This window comes from Salvelinus fontinalis, chromosome 39, assembly GCF_029448725.1.
Source record: "Salvelinus fontinalis isolate EN_2023a chromosome 39, ASM2944872v1, whole genome shotgun sequence".
NCBI classification, from domain to species: domain Eukaryota; kingdom Metazoa; phylum Chordata; class Actinopteri; order Salmoniformes; family Salmonidae; genus Salvelinus; species Salvelinus fontinalis.
Genome location: NC_074703.1, coordinates 951,227 through 971,422, shown reverse-complemented (window position 1 = coordinate 971,422; position 20,196 = coordinate 951,227). Strand labels below are relative to the sequence as shown.

Here is a 20,196-nt window from a genome sequence, read left to right as displayed (position 1 = left end):
TGTTGTTTGTTTGTTCATGTGATGTTGTTTGTTTGTTCATGTGATGTTGTTTGTTTGTTCATGTGATGTTGTTTGTTTGTTTATGTGATGTTGTTTGTTTGTTCATGTGATGTTGTTTGTTTGTTCATGTGATGTTGTTTGTTTGTTCATGTGATGTTGTTTGTTTGTTCATGTGATGTTGTTTGTTTTGTTCATGTGATGTTGTTTGTTTTGTTCATGTGATGCTGTTTGTTTGTTCATGTGATGTTGTTTGTTTTGTTCATGTGATGTTGTTTGTTTGTTCATGTGATGTTGTTTGTTTGTTCATGTGATGTTGTTTGTTTGTTCATGTGATGTTGTTTGTTTTGTTCATGTGATGTTGTTTGTTTTGTTCATGTGATGTTGTTTGTTTTGTTCATGTGATGTTGTTTGTTTGTTCATGTGATGTTGTTTGTTTGTTCATGTGATGTTGTTTGTTTTGTTCATGTGATGTTGTTTGTTTTGTTCATGTGATGCTGTTTGTTTGTTCATGTGATGTTGTTTGTTTTGTTCATGTGATGTTGTTTGTTCGTTCATGTGATGTTGTTTGTTTGTTCATGTGATGTTGTTTGTTTGTTCATGTGATGTTGTTTGTTTGTTCATGTGATGTTGTTTGTTTTGTTCATGTGATGTTGTTTGTTTTGTTCATGTGATGTTGTTTGTTTTGTTCATGTGATGTTGTTTGTTTGTTCATGTGATGCTCTTTGTTTGTTCATGTGATGTTGTTTGTTTTGTTCATGTGATGTTGTTTGTTTGTTCATGTGATGTTGTTTGTTTTGTTCATGTGATGTGTGTTTGTTCATGTGATGTTGTTTGTTTGTTCATGTGATGTTGTTTGTTTTGTTCATGTGATGTTGTTTGTTTTGTTCATGTGATGTTGTTTGTTTTGTTCATGTGATGTTGTTTGTTTTGTTCATGTGATGTTGTTTGTTTTGTTCATGTGATGCTGTTTGTTTGTTCATGTGATGCTGTTTGTTTGTTCATGTGATGCTGTTTGTTTTGTTCATGTGATGTTGTTTGTTTTGTTCATGTGATGTTGTTTGTTTGTTCATGTGATGTTATTTGTTTGTTCATGTGATGTTGTTTGTTTGTTCATGTGATGTTGTTTGTTTTGTTCATGTGATGTTGTTTGTTTGTTCATGTGATGTTGTTTGTTTGTTCATGTGATGTTGTTTGTTTGTTCATGTGATGTTGTTTGTTTGTTCATGTGATGTTGTTTGTTTGTTCATGTGATGTTGTTTGTTTGTTCATGTGATGTTGTTTGTTTGTTTATGTGATGTTGTTTGTTTGTTCATGTGATGTTGTTTGTTTGTTCATGTGATGTTGTTTGTTTGTTCATGTGATGTTGTTTGTTTGTTCATGTGATGTTGTTTGTTTGTTCATGTGATGTTGTTTGTTTTGTTCATGTGATGCTGTTTGTTTGTTCATGTGATGTTGTTTGTTTTGTTCATGTGATGTTGTTTGTTTGTTCATGTGATGTTGTTTGTTTGTTCATGTGATGTTGTTTGTTTGTTCATGTGATGTTGTTTGTTTTGTTCATGTGATGTTGTTTGTTTTGTTCATGTGATGTTGTTTGTTTTGTTCATGTGATGTTGTTTGTTTGTTCATGTGATGTTGTTTGTTTTGTTCATGTGATGTTGTTTGTTTTGTTCATGTGATGCTGTTTGTTTGTTCATGTGATGTTGTTTGTTTTGTTCATGTGATGTTGTTTGTTCGTTCATGTGATGTTGTTTGTTTGTTCATGTGATGTTGTTTGTTTGTTCATGTGATGTTGTTTGTTTGTTCATGTGATGTTGTTTGTTTTGTTCATGTGATGTTGTTTGTTTTGTTCATGTGATGTTGTTTGTTTTGTTCATGTGATGTTGTTTGTTTGTTCATGTGATGTTCTTTGTTTGTTCATGTGATGTTGTTTGTTTTGTTCATGTGATGTTGTTTGTTTGTTCATGTGATGTTGTTTGTTTTGTTCATGTGATGTGTGTTTGTTCATGTGATGTTGTTTGTTTGTTCATGTGATGTTGTTTGTTTTGTTCATGTGATGTTGTTTGTTTTGTTCATGTGATGTTGTTTGTTTTGTTCATGTGATGTTGTTTGTTTGTTCATGTGATGTTGTTTGTTTTGTTCATGTGATGTTGTTTGTTTGTTCATGTGATGTTGTTGTTTGTTTGTTCATGTGATGTTGTTTGTTTGTTCATGTGATGTTGTTTGTTTTGTTCATGTGATGCTGTTTGTTTGTTCATGTGATGCTGTTTGTTTGTTCATGTGATGCTGTCGGTCCACTCACATATCCCAGTCTGAAGTTCCGTACGGTCCACTCTGGCGATTCTGACTCCGACAGCATCTCCACACTGATCTCTCCGTAGGCCACCGGCTCGTCTGTGAACGGCCAGTAGTGGTCACACTTCACCCTGCGTCTCTCATTACACTGCGTCAGCATCACAATGATGTGGCTCTTCTGCTGCAGGACCATGTTCCAGAAGTCGTTCCTCGTCTCAGGCAGAGGGCCCTGAGTGGCGATGTACTCTCTGGGGGATTTATAACCCTGGAGGGGGAGAAAACCAGGGTTATGGATACTGTTGGGGTTCAGGTCTCTAGAGGGCCCTGAGTGGTGATGTACTCTCTGGGGGATTTATAACCCTGGAGGGGGAGAAAACCAGGGTTATGGATACTGTTGGGGTTCAGGTCTCAGGCAGAGGGCCCTGAGTGGTGATGTACTCTCTGGGGGATTTATAACCCTGGAGGGGGAGAAAACCAGGGTTATGGATACTGTTGGGGTTCAGGTCTCAGGCAGAGGGACCTGGCTGGCGATGTACTCTCTGGGGGATTTATAACCCTGGAGGGGGAGAAAACCAGGGTTATGGTTACTGTTGGGGTTCAGGTCTCAGGCAGAGGGCCCTGAGTGGTGATGTACTCTCTGGGGGATTTATAACCCTGTAGAGGGAGAAAACCAGGGTTATGGATACTGTTGGGGTTCAGGTCTCAGGCCTCTAGAGGGCCCTGAGTGGTGATGTACTCTCTGGGGGATTTATAACCCTGGAGGGGGAGAAAACCAGGGTTATGGTTACTGTTGGGGTTCAGGTCTCTAGAGGGCCCTGAGTGGTGATGTACTCTCTGGGGGATTTATAACCCTGTAGAGGGAGAAAACCAGGGTTATGGAGACTGTTGGCTGGTATGTAGTTGGTATGTACTGGTACTAACTGGTATGTAGTTGGTATGTACTGGAACCTACTGGTATGTAGTTGGTATGTAGGGTATGTACTGGTACTAACTGGTATGTAGGGTATGTACTGGTACCTACTGGTATGTAGTTGGTATGTACTGGTACTAACTGGTATGTAGTTGGTATGTACTGGAACCTACTGGTATGTAGTTGGTATGTAGGGTATGTACTGGAACTTACTGGTATGTAGGGTATGTACTGGTACCTACTGGTATGTAGTTGGTATGTACTGGTACTAACTGGTATGTAGTTGGTATGTACTGGAACCTACTGGTATGTAGTTGGTATGTAGGGTATGTACTGGTACTAACTGGTATGTAGTTGGTATGTACTGGAACCTACTGGTATGTAGTTGGTATGTAGGGTATGTACTGGTACCTACTGGTATGTAGTTGGTATGTACTGGTACCTACTGGTATGTAGGGTATGTACTGGTACCTACTGGTATGTAGTTGGTATGTACTGGTACTAACTGGTATGTAGTTGGTATGTACTGGAACCTACTGGTATGTAGTTGGTATGTAGGGTATGTACTGGTACCTACTGGTATGTAGTTGGTATGTACTGGTACCTACTGGTATGTAGGGTATGTACTGGTACCTACTGGTATGTAGTTGGTATGTACTGGTACCTACTGGTATGTAGGGTATGTACTGGTACCTACTGGTATGTAGGGTATGTACTGGTACTTACTGGTATGTAGTTGGTATGTAGTGGTACCTACTGGTATGCAGGGTATGTACTGGTACTTACTGGTATGTAGGGTATGTACTGGTACTTACTGGTATGTAGGGTATGTACTGGTACTTACTGGTATGTAGAGTATGTACTGGTACTTACTGGTATGCAGTTGGTATGTACTGGTACTTACTGGTATGTAGGGTATGTACTGGTACTTATTGGTATGTAGGGTATGTACTGGAACTTACTGGTATGTAGGGTATGTACTGGTACTTACTGGTATGTAAGGTATGTACTGGTACTTACTGGTATGCAGGGTATGTACTGGTACTTACTGGTATGTAGGGTATGTACTGGTACTTACTGGTATGTAGAGTATGTACTGGTACTTACTGGTATGCAGTTGGTATGTACTGGTACTTACTGGTATGTAGGGTATGTACTGGTACTTATTGGTATGTAGGGTATGTACTGGAACTTACTGGTATGTAGGGTATGTACTGGTACCTACTGGTATGTAGTTGGTATGTACTGGTACTAACTGGTATGTAGTTGGTATGTACTGGAACCTACTGGTATGTAGTTGGTATGTAGGGTATGTACTGGTACCTACTGGTATGTAGTTGGTATGTACTGGTACCTACTGGTATGTAGGGTATGTACTGGTACCTACTGGTATGTACTGGTACTAACTGGTATGTAGTTGGTATGTACTGGAACCTACTGGTATGTAGTTGGTATGTAGGGTATGTACTGGTACCTACTGGTATGTAGTTGGTATGTACTGGTACCTACTGGTATGTAGGGTATGTACTGGTACCTACTGGTATGTAGTTGGTATGTACTGGTACCTACTGGTATGTAGGGTATGTACTGGTACCTACTGGTATGTAGGGTATGTACTGGTACTTACTGGTATGTAGTTGGTATGTAGTGGTACCTACTGGTATGCAGGGTATGTACTGGTACTTACTGGTATGTAGGGTATGTACTGGTACTTACTGGTATGTAGGGTATGTACTGGTACTTACTGGTATGTAGAGTATGTACTGGTACTTACTGGTATGCAGTTGGTATGTACTGGTACTTACTGGTATGTAGGGTATGTACTGGTACTTATTGGTATGTAGGGTATGTACTGGAACTTACTGGTATGTAGGGTATGTACTGGTACTTACTGGTATGTAAGGTATGTACTGGTACTTACTGGTATGCAGGGTATGTACTGGTACTTACTGGTATGTAGGGTATGTACTGGTACTTACTGGTATGTAGAGTATGTACTGGTACTTACTGGTATGCAGTTGGTATGTACTGGTACTTACTGGTATGTAGGGTATGTACTGGTACTTATTGGTATGTAGGGTATGTACTGGAACTTACTGGTATGTAGGGTATGTACTGGTATGTACTGGTATGTAGGGTATGTACTGGTACTTACTGGTATGTAGTTGGTATGTACTGGAACTTACTGGTATGTAGTTGGTATGTACTGGTACTTACTGGTATGTAGTTGGTATGTATTGGTATTTACTGGTATGTAGTTGGTATGTATTGGTACCTACTGGTATGTAGTGGTACCTACTGGTATGTAGTTGGTATGTACTGGTATTTACTGGTATGTAGTTGGTACCTACTGGTATGTAGTTGGTATGTAGTTGGTACCTACTGATATGTAGTTCGTATGTAGTTGGTACCTACTGGTATGTAGTTGGTATGTACTGGTACCTACTGGTATGTAGTTGGTATGTACTGGTATGTAGTTGGTATGTACTGGTACCTACTGGTATGTAGTGGTACCTACTGGTATGTAGTTGGTATGTACTGGTATTTACTGGTATGTAGTTGGTATGTACTGGTACCTACTGGTATGTAGTTGGTATGTACTGGTACCTACTGGTATGTAGTTGGTATGTACTGGTACTTACTGGTATGTAGTTGGTATGTACTGGTACCTACTGGTATGTAGTTGGTATGTACTGGTACCTACTGGTATGTAGTTGGTATGTACTGGTATGTAGTTGGTACCTACTGGTATGTACTGGTATGTAGTTGGTATGTACTGGTACTTACTGGTATGTAGTTGGTATGTACTGGTACCTACTGGTATGTAGTTGGTATGTACTGGTACCTACTGGTATGTAGTTGGTATGTACTGGTACTTACTGGTATGTAGTTGGTATGTACTGGTACCTACTGGTATGTAGTTGGTATGTACTGGTACCTACTGGTATGTAGTTGGTATGTACTGGTACCTACTGGTATGTAGCTGGTATGTAGTGGTACCTACTGGTATGTAGTTGGTATGTACTGGTACTTACTGGTATGTAGTTGGTATGTACTGGTACCTACTGGTATGTAGCTGGTATGTACTGGTACTTACTGGTATGTAGTTGGTATGTACTGGTACCTATTGGTATGTAGCTGGTATGTACTGGTACTTACTGGTATGTAGTTGGCGTTGATGTAGTCAGATCCCTCGTCGTTGTGTAAATAGATCAACTTCACTCTGCTGAAGTCATCTGGGGAAAGTCATGGTTCTGTTCAGTCCTCAGTTATCTGTTTCCTGTCTGTTATATATGGTATAGTGTCTGTTTCCTGTCTGTTATACATGGTATAGTGTCTGTTTCCTGTCTGTTATACATGGTATAGTGTCTGTTTCCTGTCTGTTATACATGGTATAGTGTCTGTTTCCTGTCTGTTATATATGGTATAGTGTCTGTTTCCTGTCTGTTATATATGGTATAGTGTCTGTTTCCTGTCTGTTATACATGGTATAGTGTCTGTTTCCTGTCTGTTATATATGGTATAGTGTCTGTTTCCTGTCTGTTATACATGGTATAGTGTCTGTTTCCTGTCTGTTATACATGGTATAGTGTCTGTTTCCTGTCTGTTATATATGGTAGAGTGTCTGTTTCCTGTCTGTTTCCTGTCTGTTATATATGGCATAGTGTCTGTTTCCTGTCTGTTATATATGGCATAGTGTCTGTTTCCTGTCTGTTTCCTGTCTGTTATATATGGTATAGTGTCTGTTTCCTGTCTGTTTCCTGTCTGTTATATATGGCATAGTGTCTGTTTCCTGTCTGTTTCCTGTCTGTTTCCTGTCTGTTATACATGGCATAGTGTCTGTTTCCTGTCTGTTTCCTGTCTGTTTCCTGTCTGTTATACATGGCATGGTGTCTGTTTCCTGTCTGTTATATATGGCATAGTGTCTGTTTCCTGTCTGTTATATATGGCATAGTGTCTGTTTCCTGTCTGTTATATATGGTATAGTGTCTGTTTCCTGTCTGTTATATATGGCATAGTGTCTGTTTCCTGTCTGTTATATATGGCATAGTGTCTGTTTCCTGTCTGTTATATATGGCATACGGTCTGTTTCCTGTCTGTTATATATGGCATAGTGTCTGTTTCCTGTCTGTTATATATGGCATACGGTCTGTTTCCTGTCTGTTATATATGGCATAGTGTCTGTTTCCTGTCTGTTATATATGGCATAGTGTCTGTTTCCTGTCTGTTATATATGGCATACGGTCTGTTTCCTGTCTGTTATATATGGCATAGTGTCTGTTTCCTGTCTGTTATATATGGCATAGTGTCTGTTTCCTGTCTGTTATATATGGCATAGTGTCTGTTTCCTGTCTGTTTCCTGTCTGTTTCCTGTCTGTTATATATGGTATAGTGTCTGTTTCGTGTCTGTTTCGTGTCTGTTTCCTGTCTGTTTCCTGTCTGTTTCCTGTCTGTTATATATGGCATAGTGTCTGTTTCCTGTCTGTTTCCTGTCTGTTATATATGGTATAGTGTCTGTTTCCTGTCTGTTATATATGGCATAGTGTCTGTTTCCTGTCTGTTTCCTGTCTGTTTCCTGTCTGTTTCTACAGATCCACTACCATGTTAAATCATACTGTTATATATGGCATAGTGTCTGTTTCCTGTCTGTTATATATGGCATCGTGTCTGTTTCCTGTCTGTTTCCTGTCTGTTTCCTGTCTGTTATATATGGTATAGTGTCTGTTTCCTGTCTGTTATATATGGCATAGTGTCTGTTTCCTGTCTGTTATATATGGCATAGTGTCTGTTTCCTGTCTGTTATATATGGCATATGGTCTGTTTCCTGTCTGTTATATATGGCATAGTGTCTGTTTCCTGTCTGTTATATATGGCATAGTGTCTGTTTCCTGTCTGTTTCTACAGATCCACTACCATGTTAAATCATACTGTTATATATGGCATAGTGTCTGTTTCCTGTCTGTTATACATGGCATAGTGTCTGTTTCCTGTCTGTTTCCTGTCTGTTTCCTGTCTGTTATATATGGCATAGTGTCTGTTTCCTGTCTGTTTCTACAGATAAACTACCATGTTAAATCATACTGTTATATATGGCATAGTGTCTGTTTCCTGTCTGTTATATATGGTATAGTGTCTGTTTCCTGTCTGTTATATATGGCATAGTGTCTGTTTCCTGTCTGTTATATATGGCATAGTGTCTGTTTCCTGTCTGTTATATATGGCATAGTGTCTGTTTCCTGTCTGTTTCTACAGATCCACTACCATGTTAAATCATACTGTTATATATGGCATAGTGTCTGTTTCCTGTCTGTTATACATGGCATAGTGTCTGTTTCCTGTCTGTTTCCTGTCTGTTTCCTGTCTGTTATATATGGCATAGTGTCTGTTTCCTGTCTGTTTCTACAGATAAACTACCATGTTAAATCATACTGTTATATATGGCATAGTGTCTGTTTCCTGTCTGTTATATATGGTATAGTGTCTGTTTCCTGTCTGTTATATATGGCATAGTGTCTGTTTCCTGTCTGTTATATATGGTATAGTGTCTGTTACTTGTCTGTTATATATGGCATAGTGTCTGTTTCCTGTCTGTTTCTACAGATCCACTACCATGTTAAATCATACTGTTATATATGGTATAGTGTCTGTTTCCTGTCTGTTATATATGGTATAGGGTCTGTTTCCTGTCTGTTATACATGGTATAGTGTCTGTTTCCTGTCTGTTATATATGGCATAGTGTCTGTTTCCTGTCTGTTTCTACAGATAAACTACCATGTTAAATCATACTGTTATATATGGCATAGTGTCTGTTTCCTGTCTGTTATATATGGCATAGTGTCTGTTTCCTGTCTGTTATATATGGCATAGTGTCTGTTTCCTGTCTGTTTCTACAGATATACTACCATGTTAAATCATACTGTTATATATGGTATAGTGTCTGTTTCCTGTCTGTTATATATGGTATAGTGTCTGTTTCCTGTCTGTTTCTACAGATATACTACCATGTTAAATCATACTGTTATATATGGTATAGTGCCTGTTTCCTGTCTGTTATATATGGCATAGTGTCTGTTTCCTGTCTGTTTCTACAGATATACTACCATGTTAAATCATACTGTTATATATGGCATAGTGTCTGTTTCCTGTCTGTTATATATGGCATAGTGTCTGTTTCCTGTCTGTTATATATGGCATAGTGTCTGTTTCCTGTCTGTTTCTACAGATCCACTACCATGTTAAATCATACTGTTATATATGGCATAGTGTCTGTTTCTACAGATAAACAACCATTTCCTGTCTGTTTCTACAGATAAATTACCATGTTAAATCATACTGTTATACATGGCAGAGTGTCTGCTATTGGTAGATAGTTCCCCGGTCACTCACATGGCAGGATGTTGGTGTAGCGGTTCTTGGGTCTGTTGATAAGCAGGTCTGCTGCATCATGGGAAAGATCCAGACCTACGCTCTTCAGCTCCTACAACATGGCAGACACATGACAGACACATGCCAGACACATGACAGGCCATGAGCGACGACTCAAACACAAAATCTAATCCAGGTATAACATGATCATATATCTAATCCAGGTATAACATGATCATATATCTAATCCAGGTATAACATGATCCAGGTATAACATGATCATATATCTAATCCAGGTATAACAAGATCATATATCTAATCCAAGTATAACAGGATCATATATCTAATCCAGGTATAACATGATCATATATCTAATCCAGGTATAACATGATCATATATCTAATCCAGATATAACATGATCCAGGTATAACAGGATCATATATCTAATCCAGGTATAAAAGGATCATATATCTAATCCAGGTATAACATGATCATATATCTAATCCAGGTATAACATGATCATATATCTAATCCAGGTATAACATGATCATATATCTAATCCAGGTATAACAGGATCATATATCTAATCCAGGTATAACATGATCATATATCTAATCCAAGTATAACATGATCCAGGTATAACATGATCATATATCTGATCCAGGTATAACATGATCATATATCTGATCCAGGTATAACATGATCCAGGTATAACAGGATCGTATATCTAATCCAGGTATAACATGATCATATATCTAATCCAGGTATAACATGATCCAGGTATAACAGGATCATATATCTAATCCAGGTATAATATGACCATATATCTGATCCAGGTATAACATGATCATATATCTAATCCAGATATAACAGGATCATATATCTAATCCAGGTATAACATGATCATATATCTAATCCAGGTATAACAGGATCATATATCTAATCCAGGTATAACATGATCATATATCTAATCCAGGTATAACATGATCATATATCTGATCCAGGTATAACATGATCATATATCTAATCCAGATATAACATGATCATATATCTGATCCAGGTATAACATGATCATATATCTAATCCAGGTATAACAGGATCATATATCTAATCCAGGTATAACATGATCATATATCTAATCCAGGTATAACATGATCCAGGTATAACATGATCATATATCTAATCCAGGTATAACATGATCATATATCTAATCCAGGTATAACAAGATCATATATCTAATCCAAGTATAACAGGATCATATATCTAATCCAGGTATAACATGATCATATATCTAATCCAGGTATAACATGATCATATATCTAATCCAGATATAACATGATCCAGGTATAACATGATCATATATCTGATCCAGGTATAACATGATCATATATCTAATCCAGGTATAACATGATCATATATCTAATCCAGGTATAACATGATCATATATCTAATCCAGGTATAACATGATCATATATCTAATCCAGGTATAACATGATCATATATCTAATCCAGGTATAACATGATCATATGTCTGATCCAGGTATAACATGATCATATATCTAATCCAGGTATAACATGATCCAGGTATAACAGGTACATATATCTAATCCAGGTATAACATGATCATATATCTAATCCAGGTATAACATGATCATATATCTAATCCAGGTATAACATGATCATATATCTAATCCAAGTATAACATGATCATATATCTAATCCAGGCATAACAAGATCATATATCTAATCCAAGTATAACAGGATCATATATCTAATCCAGGTATAACATGATCATATATCTAATCCAGGTATAACATGATCATATATCTAATCCAGATATAACATGATCCAGGTATAACAGGATCATATATCTAATCCAGGTATAACATGATCATATATCTAATCCAGGTATAACAGGATCATATATCTAATCCAGGTATAACATGATCATATATCTAATCCAAGTATAACATGATCCAGGTATAACATGATCATATATCTGATCCAGGTATAACATGATCATATATCTGATCCAGGTATAACATGATCCAGGTATAACAGGATCGTATATCTAATCCAGGTATAACATGATCATATATCTAATCCAGGTATAACATGATCCAGGTATAACAGGATCATATATCTAATCCAGGTATAACATGATCATATATCTAATCCAGGTATAACATGATCATATATCTGATCCAGGTATAACATGATCATATATCTGATCCAGGTATAACAGGATCAAATATCTAATCCAGGTATAACATGATCATATATCTGATCCAGGTATAACATGATCATATATCTAATCCAGGTATAACATGATCCAGGTATAACGTGATCCAGGTATAACATGATCCAGGTATAACATGATCATATATCTAATCCAGGTATAACATGATCATATATCTAATCCAGGTATAACATGATCATATATCTAATCCAGGTATAACAGGATCATATATCTGATCCAGGTATAACATGATCATATATCTGATCCAGGTATAACAGGATCATATATCTAATCCAGGTATAACAGGATCATATATCTAATCCAGGTATAACAGGATCATATATCTGATCCAGGTATAACATGATCATATATCTAATCCAGGTATAACATGATCATATATCTAATCCAGGTATAACAGGATCATATATCTAATCCAGGTATAACAGGATCATATATCTAATCCAGGTATAACATGATCATATATCTAATCCAGGTATAACATGATCATATATCTAATCCAGGTATAACAGGATCATATATCTAATCCAGGTATAACATGATCATATATCTAATCCAGGTATAACATGATCATATATCTAATCCAGGTATAACAGGATCATATATCTGATCATTAGGATCATTAGGTCATCAAAATACTACCTCAAACTGCAGAGAGAACTTGTAGGCGGAGTCTTTGCTCATGTCTTTGAGGTACGCATCAAAGTCATCTAGCTGGACAGGGCTGAAACACAACACACAGAACAGTCATCCAGCTGGACAGGGCTGAAACACAACACACACAGAACAGTCATCTAGCTGGACAGGGCTAAAACACAACACACAGAACAGTCATCCAACTGGACAGGGCTGAAACACAACACACAGAACAGTCATCCAGCTGGACAGGGCTGAAACACAACACACACAGAACAGTCATCCAGCTGAACAGGGCTGAAACACAACACACAGAACAGTCATCCAGCTGGACAGGGCTGAAACACAACACACAGAACAGTCAACCAGCTGGACAGGGCTGAAACACAACACACACAGAACAGTCATCCTGCTGGACAGGGCTGAAACACAACACACACAGAACAGTCATCCAGCTGGACAGGGCTGAAACACAACACACAGAACAGTCATCCAGCTGGACAGGGCTGAAACACAACACACAGAACAGTCATCCAGCTGGACAGGGCTGAAACACAACACACAGAACAGTCAACCAGCTGGACAGGGCTGAAACACAACACACACAGAACAGTCATCCAGCTGGACAGGGCTGAAACACAACACACAGAACAGTCATCCAGCTGGACAGGGCTGAAACACAACACACACAGAACAGTCATCTAGCTGGACAGGGCTGAAACACAACACACAGAACAGTCATCTAGCTGGACAGGGCTGAAACACACACACAGAACAGTCATCCAGCTGGACAGGGCTGAAATACAACACACAGAACAGTCATCCAGCTGGACAGGGCTGAAACACAACACACACAGAACAGTAATCTAGCTGGACAGGGCTGAAACACAACACACAGAACAGTCATCTAGCTGGACAGGGCTGAAACACACACACAGAACAGTCATCCAGCTGGACAGGGCTGAAACACAACACACAGAACAGTCATCCAGCTGGACAGGGCTGAAACACAACACACACAGAACAGTCATCCTGCTGGACAGGGCTGAAACACAACACACACAGAACAGTCATCCAGCTGGACAGGGCTGAAACACAACACACACAGAACAGTCATCCTGCTGGATAGGGCTGAAACACAACACACACAGAACAGTCATCCAGCTGGACAGGGCTGAAACACAACACACACAGAACAGTCATCCTGCTGGACAGGGCTGAAACACAACACACACAGAACAGTCATCCAGCTGGACAGGGCTGAAACACAACACACAAAACAGTCATCCAGCTGGACAGGGCTGAAACACAACACACAGAGAACAGTCATCTAGCTGGACAGGGCTGAAACACAACACACAGAACAGTCATCTATACTTCACACATATTAACACACACACACACACACACACACACACACACACACACACACACACACACACACACACACACACAGATTAACACACACACACAGATTAACACACACACAGATTAACACACACACACACTTCGCACACAGATTAACACACTTCACACACAGCGATTAACACATTTCACTCACACACACAGATTAACACACTTCACACACACACACACACACATTAACACACAGATTAACACACACACACACACACACACTTCGCGCACAGATTAACACACACACAGAGATTAACACACACAGATTAACACACTTCACACACAGAGATTAACACATTTCACTCACACACACAGATTAACACACTTCACACACACACAGATTAACACACAGATTAACACACACACACACACTTCGCGCACAGATTAACACACACACACACACAGATTAACACACACAGATTAACACACACAGATTAACACACTTCACACACAGAGACTAACACATTTCACTCACACACACATATTAACACACACACAGATTAACACACACACAGAGATTAACACACTTCACACACACAGATTAACACACACACAGAGATTAACACACATAGATTAACACAGTTCACACAGAGATTAACACACACAGATTAACACACACACAGAGATTAACACACACAGATTAACACAGTTCACACAGAGATTAACACACTTCACACACACAGATTAACACACACACAGAGATTAACACACATAGATTAACACAGTTCACACACAGATTAACACACACAGATTAGCACAGTTCACACACAGATTAACATATTTCCTCACAAGCACACACTGCAGCCAACACACATCCTTTCAGTGTTACCTGGTTAGCTTCCGTTTCTTTAACGCAGTCTTGCTCCTATAAAACACAGACGGAGGAAATCCCTGATCGTTTGGTGTTCCACCATCTTGTATATACAATCAGACATTTAGTTCCCAACAGAAGGGATCCAACATCCCATTAAATCACTGTTGTCATTCTAGACAATAGAGGATAACCTACAGAACCAGTTGTCAGAACCATCCCTCTACCACTGGACCCACATCACCACCCAACCTACAGAACCAGTTGTCAGAACCATCCCTCTACCACTGGACCCACATCACCACCCAACCTACAGAACCAGTTGTCAGAACCATCCCTCTACCACTGGACCCACATCGCCACCCAACCTACAGAACCAGTTGGCAGAACCATCCCTCTATTCACTGGACCCACATCACCACCCAACCTACAGAACCAGTTGTCAGAACCATCCCTCTACTACTGGACCCACATCACCACCCAACCTACAGAACCAGTTGGCAGAACCATCCCTCTACCACTGGACCCACATCACCACCCAACCTACAGAACCAGTTGTCAGAACCATCCCTCTACCACTGGACCCACATCACCCAACCTACAGAACCAGTTGGCAGAACCATCCCTCTACCACTGGACCCACATCACCACCCAACCTACAGAACCAGTTTGGCAGAACCATCCCTCTACCACTGGACCCACATCACCACCCAACCTACAGAACCAGTTGTCAGAATCATCCCTCTACCACTGGACCCACATCACCACCCAACCTACAGAACCAGTTGTCAGAATCATCCCTCTACCACTGGACCCACATCACCACCCAACCTACAGAACCAGTTGGAAGAACCATCCCTCTACCACTGGACCCACATCACCACCCAACCTACAGAACCAGTTGTCAGAATCATCCCTCTATCCACTGGACCCACATCACCACCCAACCTACAGAACCAGTTGTCAGAACCATCCCTATACCACTGGACCCACATCACCCAACCTACAGAACCAGTTGTCAGAACCATCCCCCTACCACTGGACCCACATCATCACCCAACCTACAGAACCAGTTGTCAGAACCATCCCTCTACCACTGGACCCACATCACCACCCAACCTACAGAACCAGTTGTCAGAACCATCCCTCTACCACTGGACCCACATCATCACCCAACCTACAGAACCAGTTGTCAGAACCATCCCTCTACCACTGGACCCACATCACCCAACCTACAGAACCAGTTGACAGAACCATCCCTCTACCACTGGACCCACATCACCACCCAACCTACAGAACCAGTTGGCAGAACCATCCCTCTACCACTGGACCCACATCACCCAACCTACAGAACCAGTTGACAGCGTGCAGACAGCAAGCAGACAGCAAGCAGACAGCGTGCAGACAGCAAGCAGACAGCGTGCAGACAGCAAGCAGACAGCGAGCAGACAGCAAGCAGACAGCAAGCAGACAGCGTGCAGACAGCAAGCAGACAGCGAGCAGACAGCAAGCAGACAGCAAGCAGACAGCAAGCAGACAGCAAGCAGACAGCGTGCAGACAGCGTGCAGACAGCAAGCAGACAGCAAGCAGAGAGCAAGCAGACAGCAAGCAGACAGCAAGCAGACAGCGTGCAGACAGCAAGCAGACAGCGTGCAGACAGCAAGCAGACAGCGTGCAGACAGCGTGCAGACAGCAAGCAGACAGCGTGCAGACAGCAAGCAGACAGCGTGCAGACAGCAAGCAGACAGCAAGCAGACAGCGTGCAGACAGCGTGCAGAGAGCAAGCAGACAGCAAGCAGACAGCAAGCAGACAGCAAGCAGACAGCAAGCAGACAGCAAGCAGACAGCAAGCAGACAGCGTGCAGACAGCGTGCAGACAGCGTGCAGACAGCAAGCAGACAGCAAGCAGACAGCGTGCAGACAGCGTGCAGACAGCAAGCAGACAGCAAGCAGACAGCAAGCAGACAGCGTGCAGACAGCAAGCAGACAGCAAGCAGACAGCGTGCAGACAGCAAGGAGGCAGCAAGGAGCAAGGAGGCAGAGGGGACAGCCTGTCTAACAGGCCCCAGAACAGTTACTTACCAAGGAGGCAGAGGGGACAGCCTGTCTAACACAGGCCCCAGAACAGTTATATACCAAGGAGGCAGAGGGGACAGCCTGTCTAACAGGCCCCAGAACAGTTACTTACCAAGGAGGCAGAGGGGACAGCCTTTCTAACACAGGCCCCAGAACAGTTACTTACCAAGGAGGCAGAGGGGACAGCCTGTCTAACACAGGCCCCAGAACAGTTACTTACCAAGGAGGCAGAGGGGACAGCCTGTCTAACACAGGCTCCAGAACAGTTACTTACCAAGGAGGCAGAGGGGACAGCCTTTCTAACTGGCCCCAGAACAGTTACTTACCAAGGAGGCAGAGGGGACAGCCTTTCTAACAGGCCCCAGAACAGTTACTTACCAAGGAGGCAGAGAGGACAGCCTGTCTAACAGGCCCCAGAACAGTTACTTACCAAGGAGGCAGAGAGGACAGCCTGTCTAACAGGCCCCAGAACAGTTACTTACCAAGGAGGCAGAGGGGACAGCCTTTCTAACAGGCCCCAGAACAGTTACTTACCAAGGAGGCAGAGGGGACAGCCTTTCTAACACAGGCCCCAGAACAGTTACTTACCAAGGAGGCAGAGGGGACAGCATTTCTAACACAGGCCCCAGAACAGTTACTTACCAAGGAGGCAGAGGGGACAGCCTTTCTAACAGGCCCCAGAACAGTTACTTACCAAGGAGGCAGAGGGGACAGCATTTCTAACACAGGCCCCAGAACAGTTACTTACCAAGGAGGCAGAGGGGACAGCCTTTCTAACAGGCCCCAGAACAGTTACTTACCAAGGAGGCAGAGGGGACAGCATTTCTAACACAGGCCCCAGAACAGTTACTTACCAAGGAGGCAGAGGGGACAGCATTTCTAACACAGACCCCCAGAACAGTTACTTACCAAGGAGGCAGAGGGGACAGCCTGTCTAACACAGGCCCCAGAACAGTTACTTACCAAGGAGGCAGAGGGGACAGCCTGTCTAACACAGGCTCCAGAACAGTTACTTACCAAGGAGGCAGAGGGGACAGCCTTTCTAACACAGGCCCCAGAACAGTTACTTACCAAGGAGGCAGAGGGGACAGCCTTTCTAACAGGCCCCAGAACAGTTACTTACCAAGGAGGCAGAGGGGACAGCCTTTCTAACACAGGCCCCAGAACAGTTACTTACCAAGGAGGCAGAGGGGACAGCATTTCTAACACAGGCCCCAGAACAGTTACTTACCAAGGAGGCAGAGGGGACAGCCTTTCTAACAGGCCCCAGAACAGTTACTTACCAAGGAGGCAGAGGGGACAGCATTTCTAACACAGGCCCCAGAACAGTTACTTAGCAAGGAGGCAGAGGGGACAGCCTTTCTAACAGGCCCCAGAACAGTTACTTACCAAGGAGGCAGAGGGGACAGCCTTTCTAACACAGGCCCCAGAACAGTTACTTACCAAGGATTAATATAAAAAGCCAAAAGATAGTCAGTCCAAAGGCAGGATGGCAGGAGGGTGAGGAAGGCAAAGAGGCTCCTTCGCCTGAAGGGTGAGGAACAGACAGACACAGACAGACAGACAGGTTGGGTCAGAACAGACAGACACAGACAGACAGACAGGTTGGGTCAGAACAGACAGACAGACAGACAGACAGACAGACAGACAGACAGACAGACAGACAGACAGGTGGGGACAGAACAGACACCATTAGTAACATGGCAGAGAGGTAGGGTAGAATAGTTAGTCAGAGGTCAACATTGTTAATGTAGTCTGAGCCTGTTTAAAAGGCCTTCTATAGTGACCTGTCTTTAACTCTCTGGTCAAGACAATAAGAGCCTTCTGTTGGTTCACAGAGGAGACATCAATGACTGTGTTCTCTTGATCAGTCCACTAACAGCTCCTCAGTAGTAGGACTCAGTGTGCATAGGGCCCAATGTTGATATCTAACAGCTCCTCAGTAGAAGGACTCAGTGTGCATAGGGCCCAATGTTGATATCTAACAGCTCCTCAGTAGAAGGACTCAGTGTGCATAGGGCCCATTGTTAATATCTAACAGCTCCTCAGTAGAAGGACTCAGTGTGCATAGGGCCCAATGTTGATATCTAACAGCTCCTCAGTAGGACTCAGTGTGCATAGGGCCCAATGTTGATATCTAACAGCTCCTCAGTAGAAGGACTCGGTGTGCATAGGGCCCAATGTTGATATCTAACAGCTCCTCAGTAGAAGGACTCAGTGTGCATAGGGCCCAATGTTGATATCTAACAGCTCCTCAGTAGAAGGACTCAGTGTGCATAGGGCCCAATGTTGATATATAACAGCTCCTCAGTAGGACTCAGTGTGCATAGGGCCCAATGTTGATATCTAACAGCTCCTCAGTAGGACTCAGTGTGCATAGGGCCCAATGTTGATATCTAACAGCTCCTCAGTAGAAGGACTCGGTGTGCATAGGGCCCATTGTTAATATCTAACAGCTCCTCAATAGGACTCAGTGTGCATAGGCCCAATGTTGATATCTAACAGCTCCTCAGTAGAAGGACTCAGTGTGCATAGGGCCCAATGTTGATATCTAACAGCTCCTCAGTAGGACTCAGTGTGCATAAGGCCCAATGTTGATATCTAACAGCTCCTCAGTAGAAGGACTCAGTGTGCATAGGGCCCAATGTTGATATCTAACAGCTCCTCAGTAGAAGGACTCAGTGTGCATAGGGCCCAATGTTGATATCTAACAGCTCCTCAGTAGAAGGACTCAGTGTGCATAGGGCCCAATGTTGATATCTAACAGCTCCTCAGTAGAAGGACTCAGTGTGCATAGGGCCCAATGTTGATATCTAACAGCTCCTCAGTAGGACTCAGTGTGCATAGGGCCCAATGTTGATATCTAACAGCTCCTCAGTAGAAGGACTCAGTGTGCATAGGGCCCAATGTTGATATCTAACAGCTCCTCAGTAGGACTCAGTGTGCATAGGGCCCAATGTTGATATCTAACAGCTCCTCAGTAGAAGGACTCAGTGTGCATAGGGCCCATTGTTGATATCTAACAGCTCCTCAATAGGACTCAGTGTGCATAGGCCCAATGTTGATATCTAACAGCTCCTCAGTAGTAGGACTCAGTGTGCATAGGGCCCAATGTTGATATCTAACAGCTCCTCAGTAGTAGGACTCAGTGTGCATAGGGCCCAATGTTGATATCTAACAGCTCCTCAGTAGGACTCAGTGTGCATAAGGCCCAATGTTGATATCTAACAGCTCCTCAGTAGAAGGACTCAGTGTGCATAGGGCCCAATGTTGATATCTAACAGCTCCTCAGTAGAAGGACTCAGTGTGCATAGGGCCCAATGTTGATATCTAACAGCTCCTCAGTAGAAGGACTCAGTGTGCATAGGGCCCAATGTTGATATATAACAGCTCCTCAGTAGAAGGACTCAGTGTGCATAGGGCCCAATGT

At 42.0% G+C, this 20,196-nt stretch overlaps 1 protein-coding gene across 9 annotated transcripts in view; it reads right to left on the bottom strand.

Moving 5' to 3' along the window:
• The window catches only part of ptpro (protein tyrosine phosphatase receptor type O), a 176,247-nt gene that overhangs the window by 16,509 nt on the left and 139,542 nt on the right, over positions 1 to 20,196 (bottom strand). For 7 of the 9 annotated variants that reach the window (XM_055905711.1, XM_055905712.1, XM_055905715.1 and 4 more), the window contains 6 exons: positions 18,210 to 18,293; positions 14,708 to 14,743; positions 12,469 to 12,550; positions 9,591 to 9,681; positions 6,362 to 6,438; positions 2,300 to 2,557 (listed from right to left, as the gene is read on the bottom strand). In XM_055905711.1, the coding sequence (XP_055761686.1) occupies positions 2,300 to 2,557; positions 6,362 to 6,438; positions 9,591 to 9,681; positions 12,469 to 12,550; positions 14,708 to 14,743; positions 18,210 to 18,293 (628 nt within the window). The other 2 variants (XM_055905713.1, XM_055905714.1) reach the window with 2 other exon arrangements.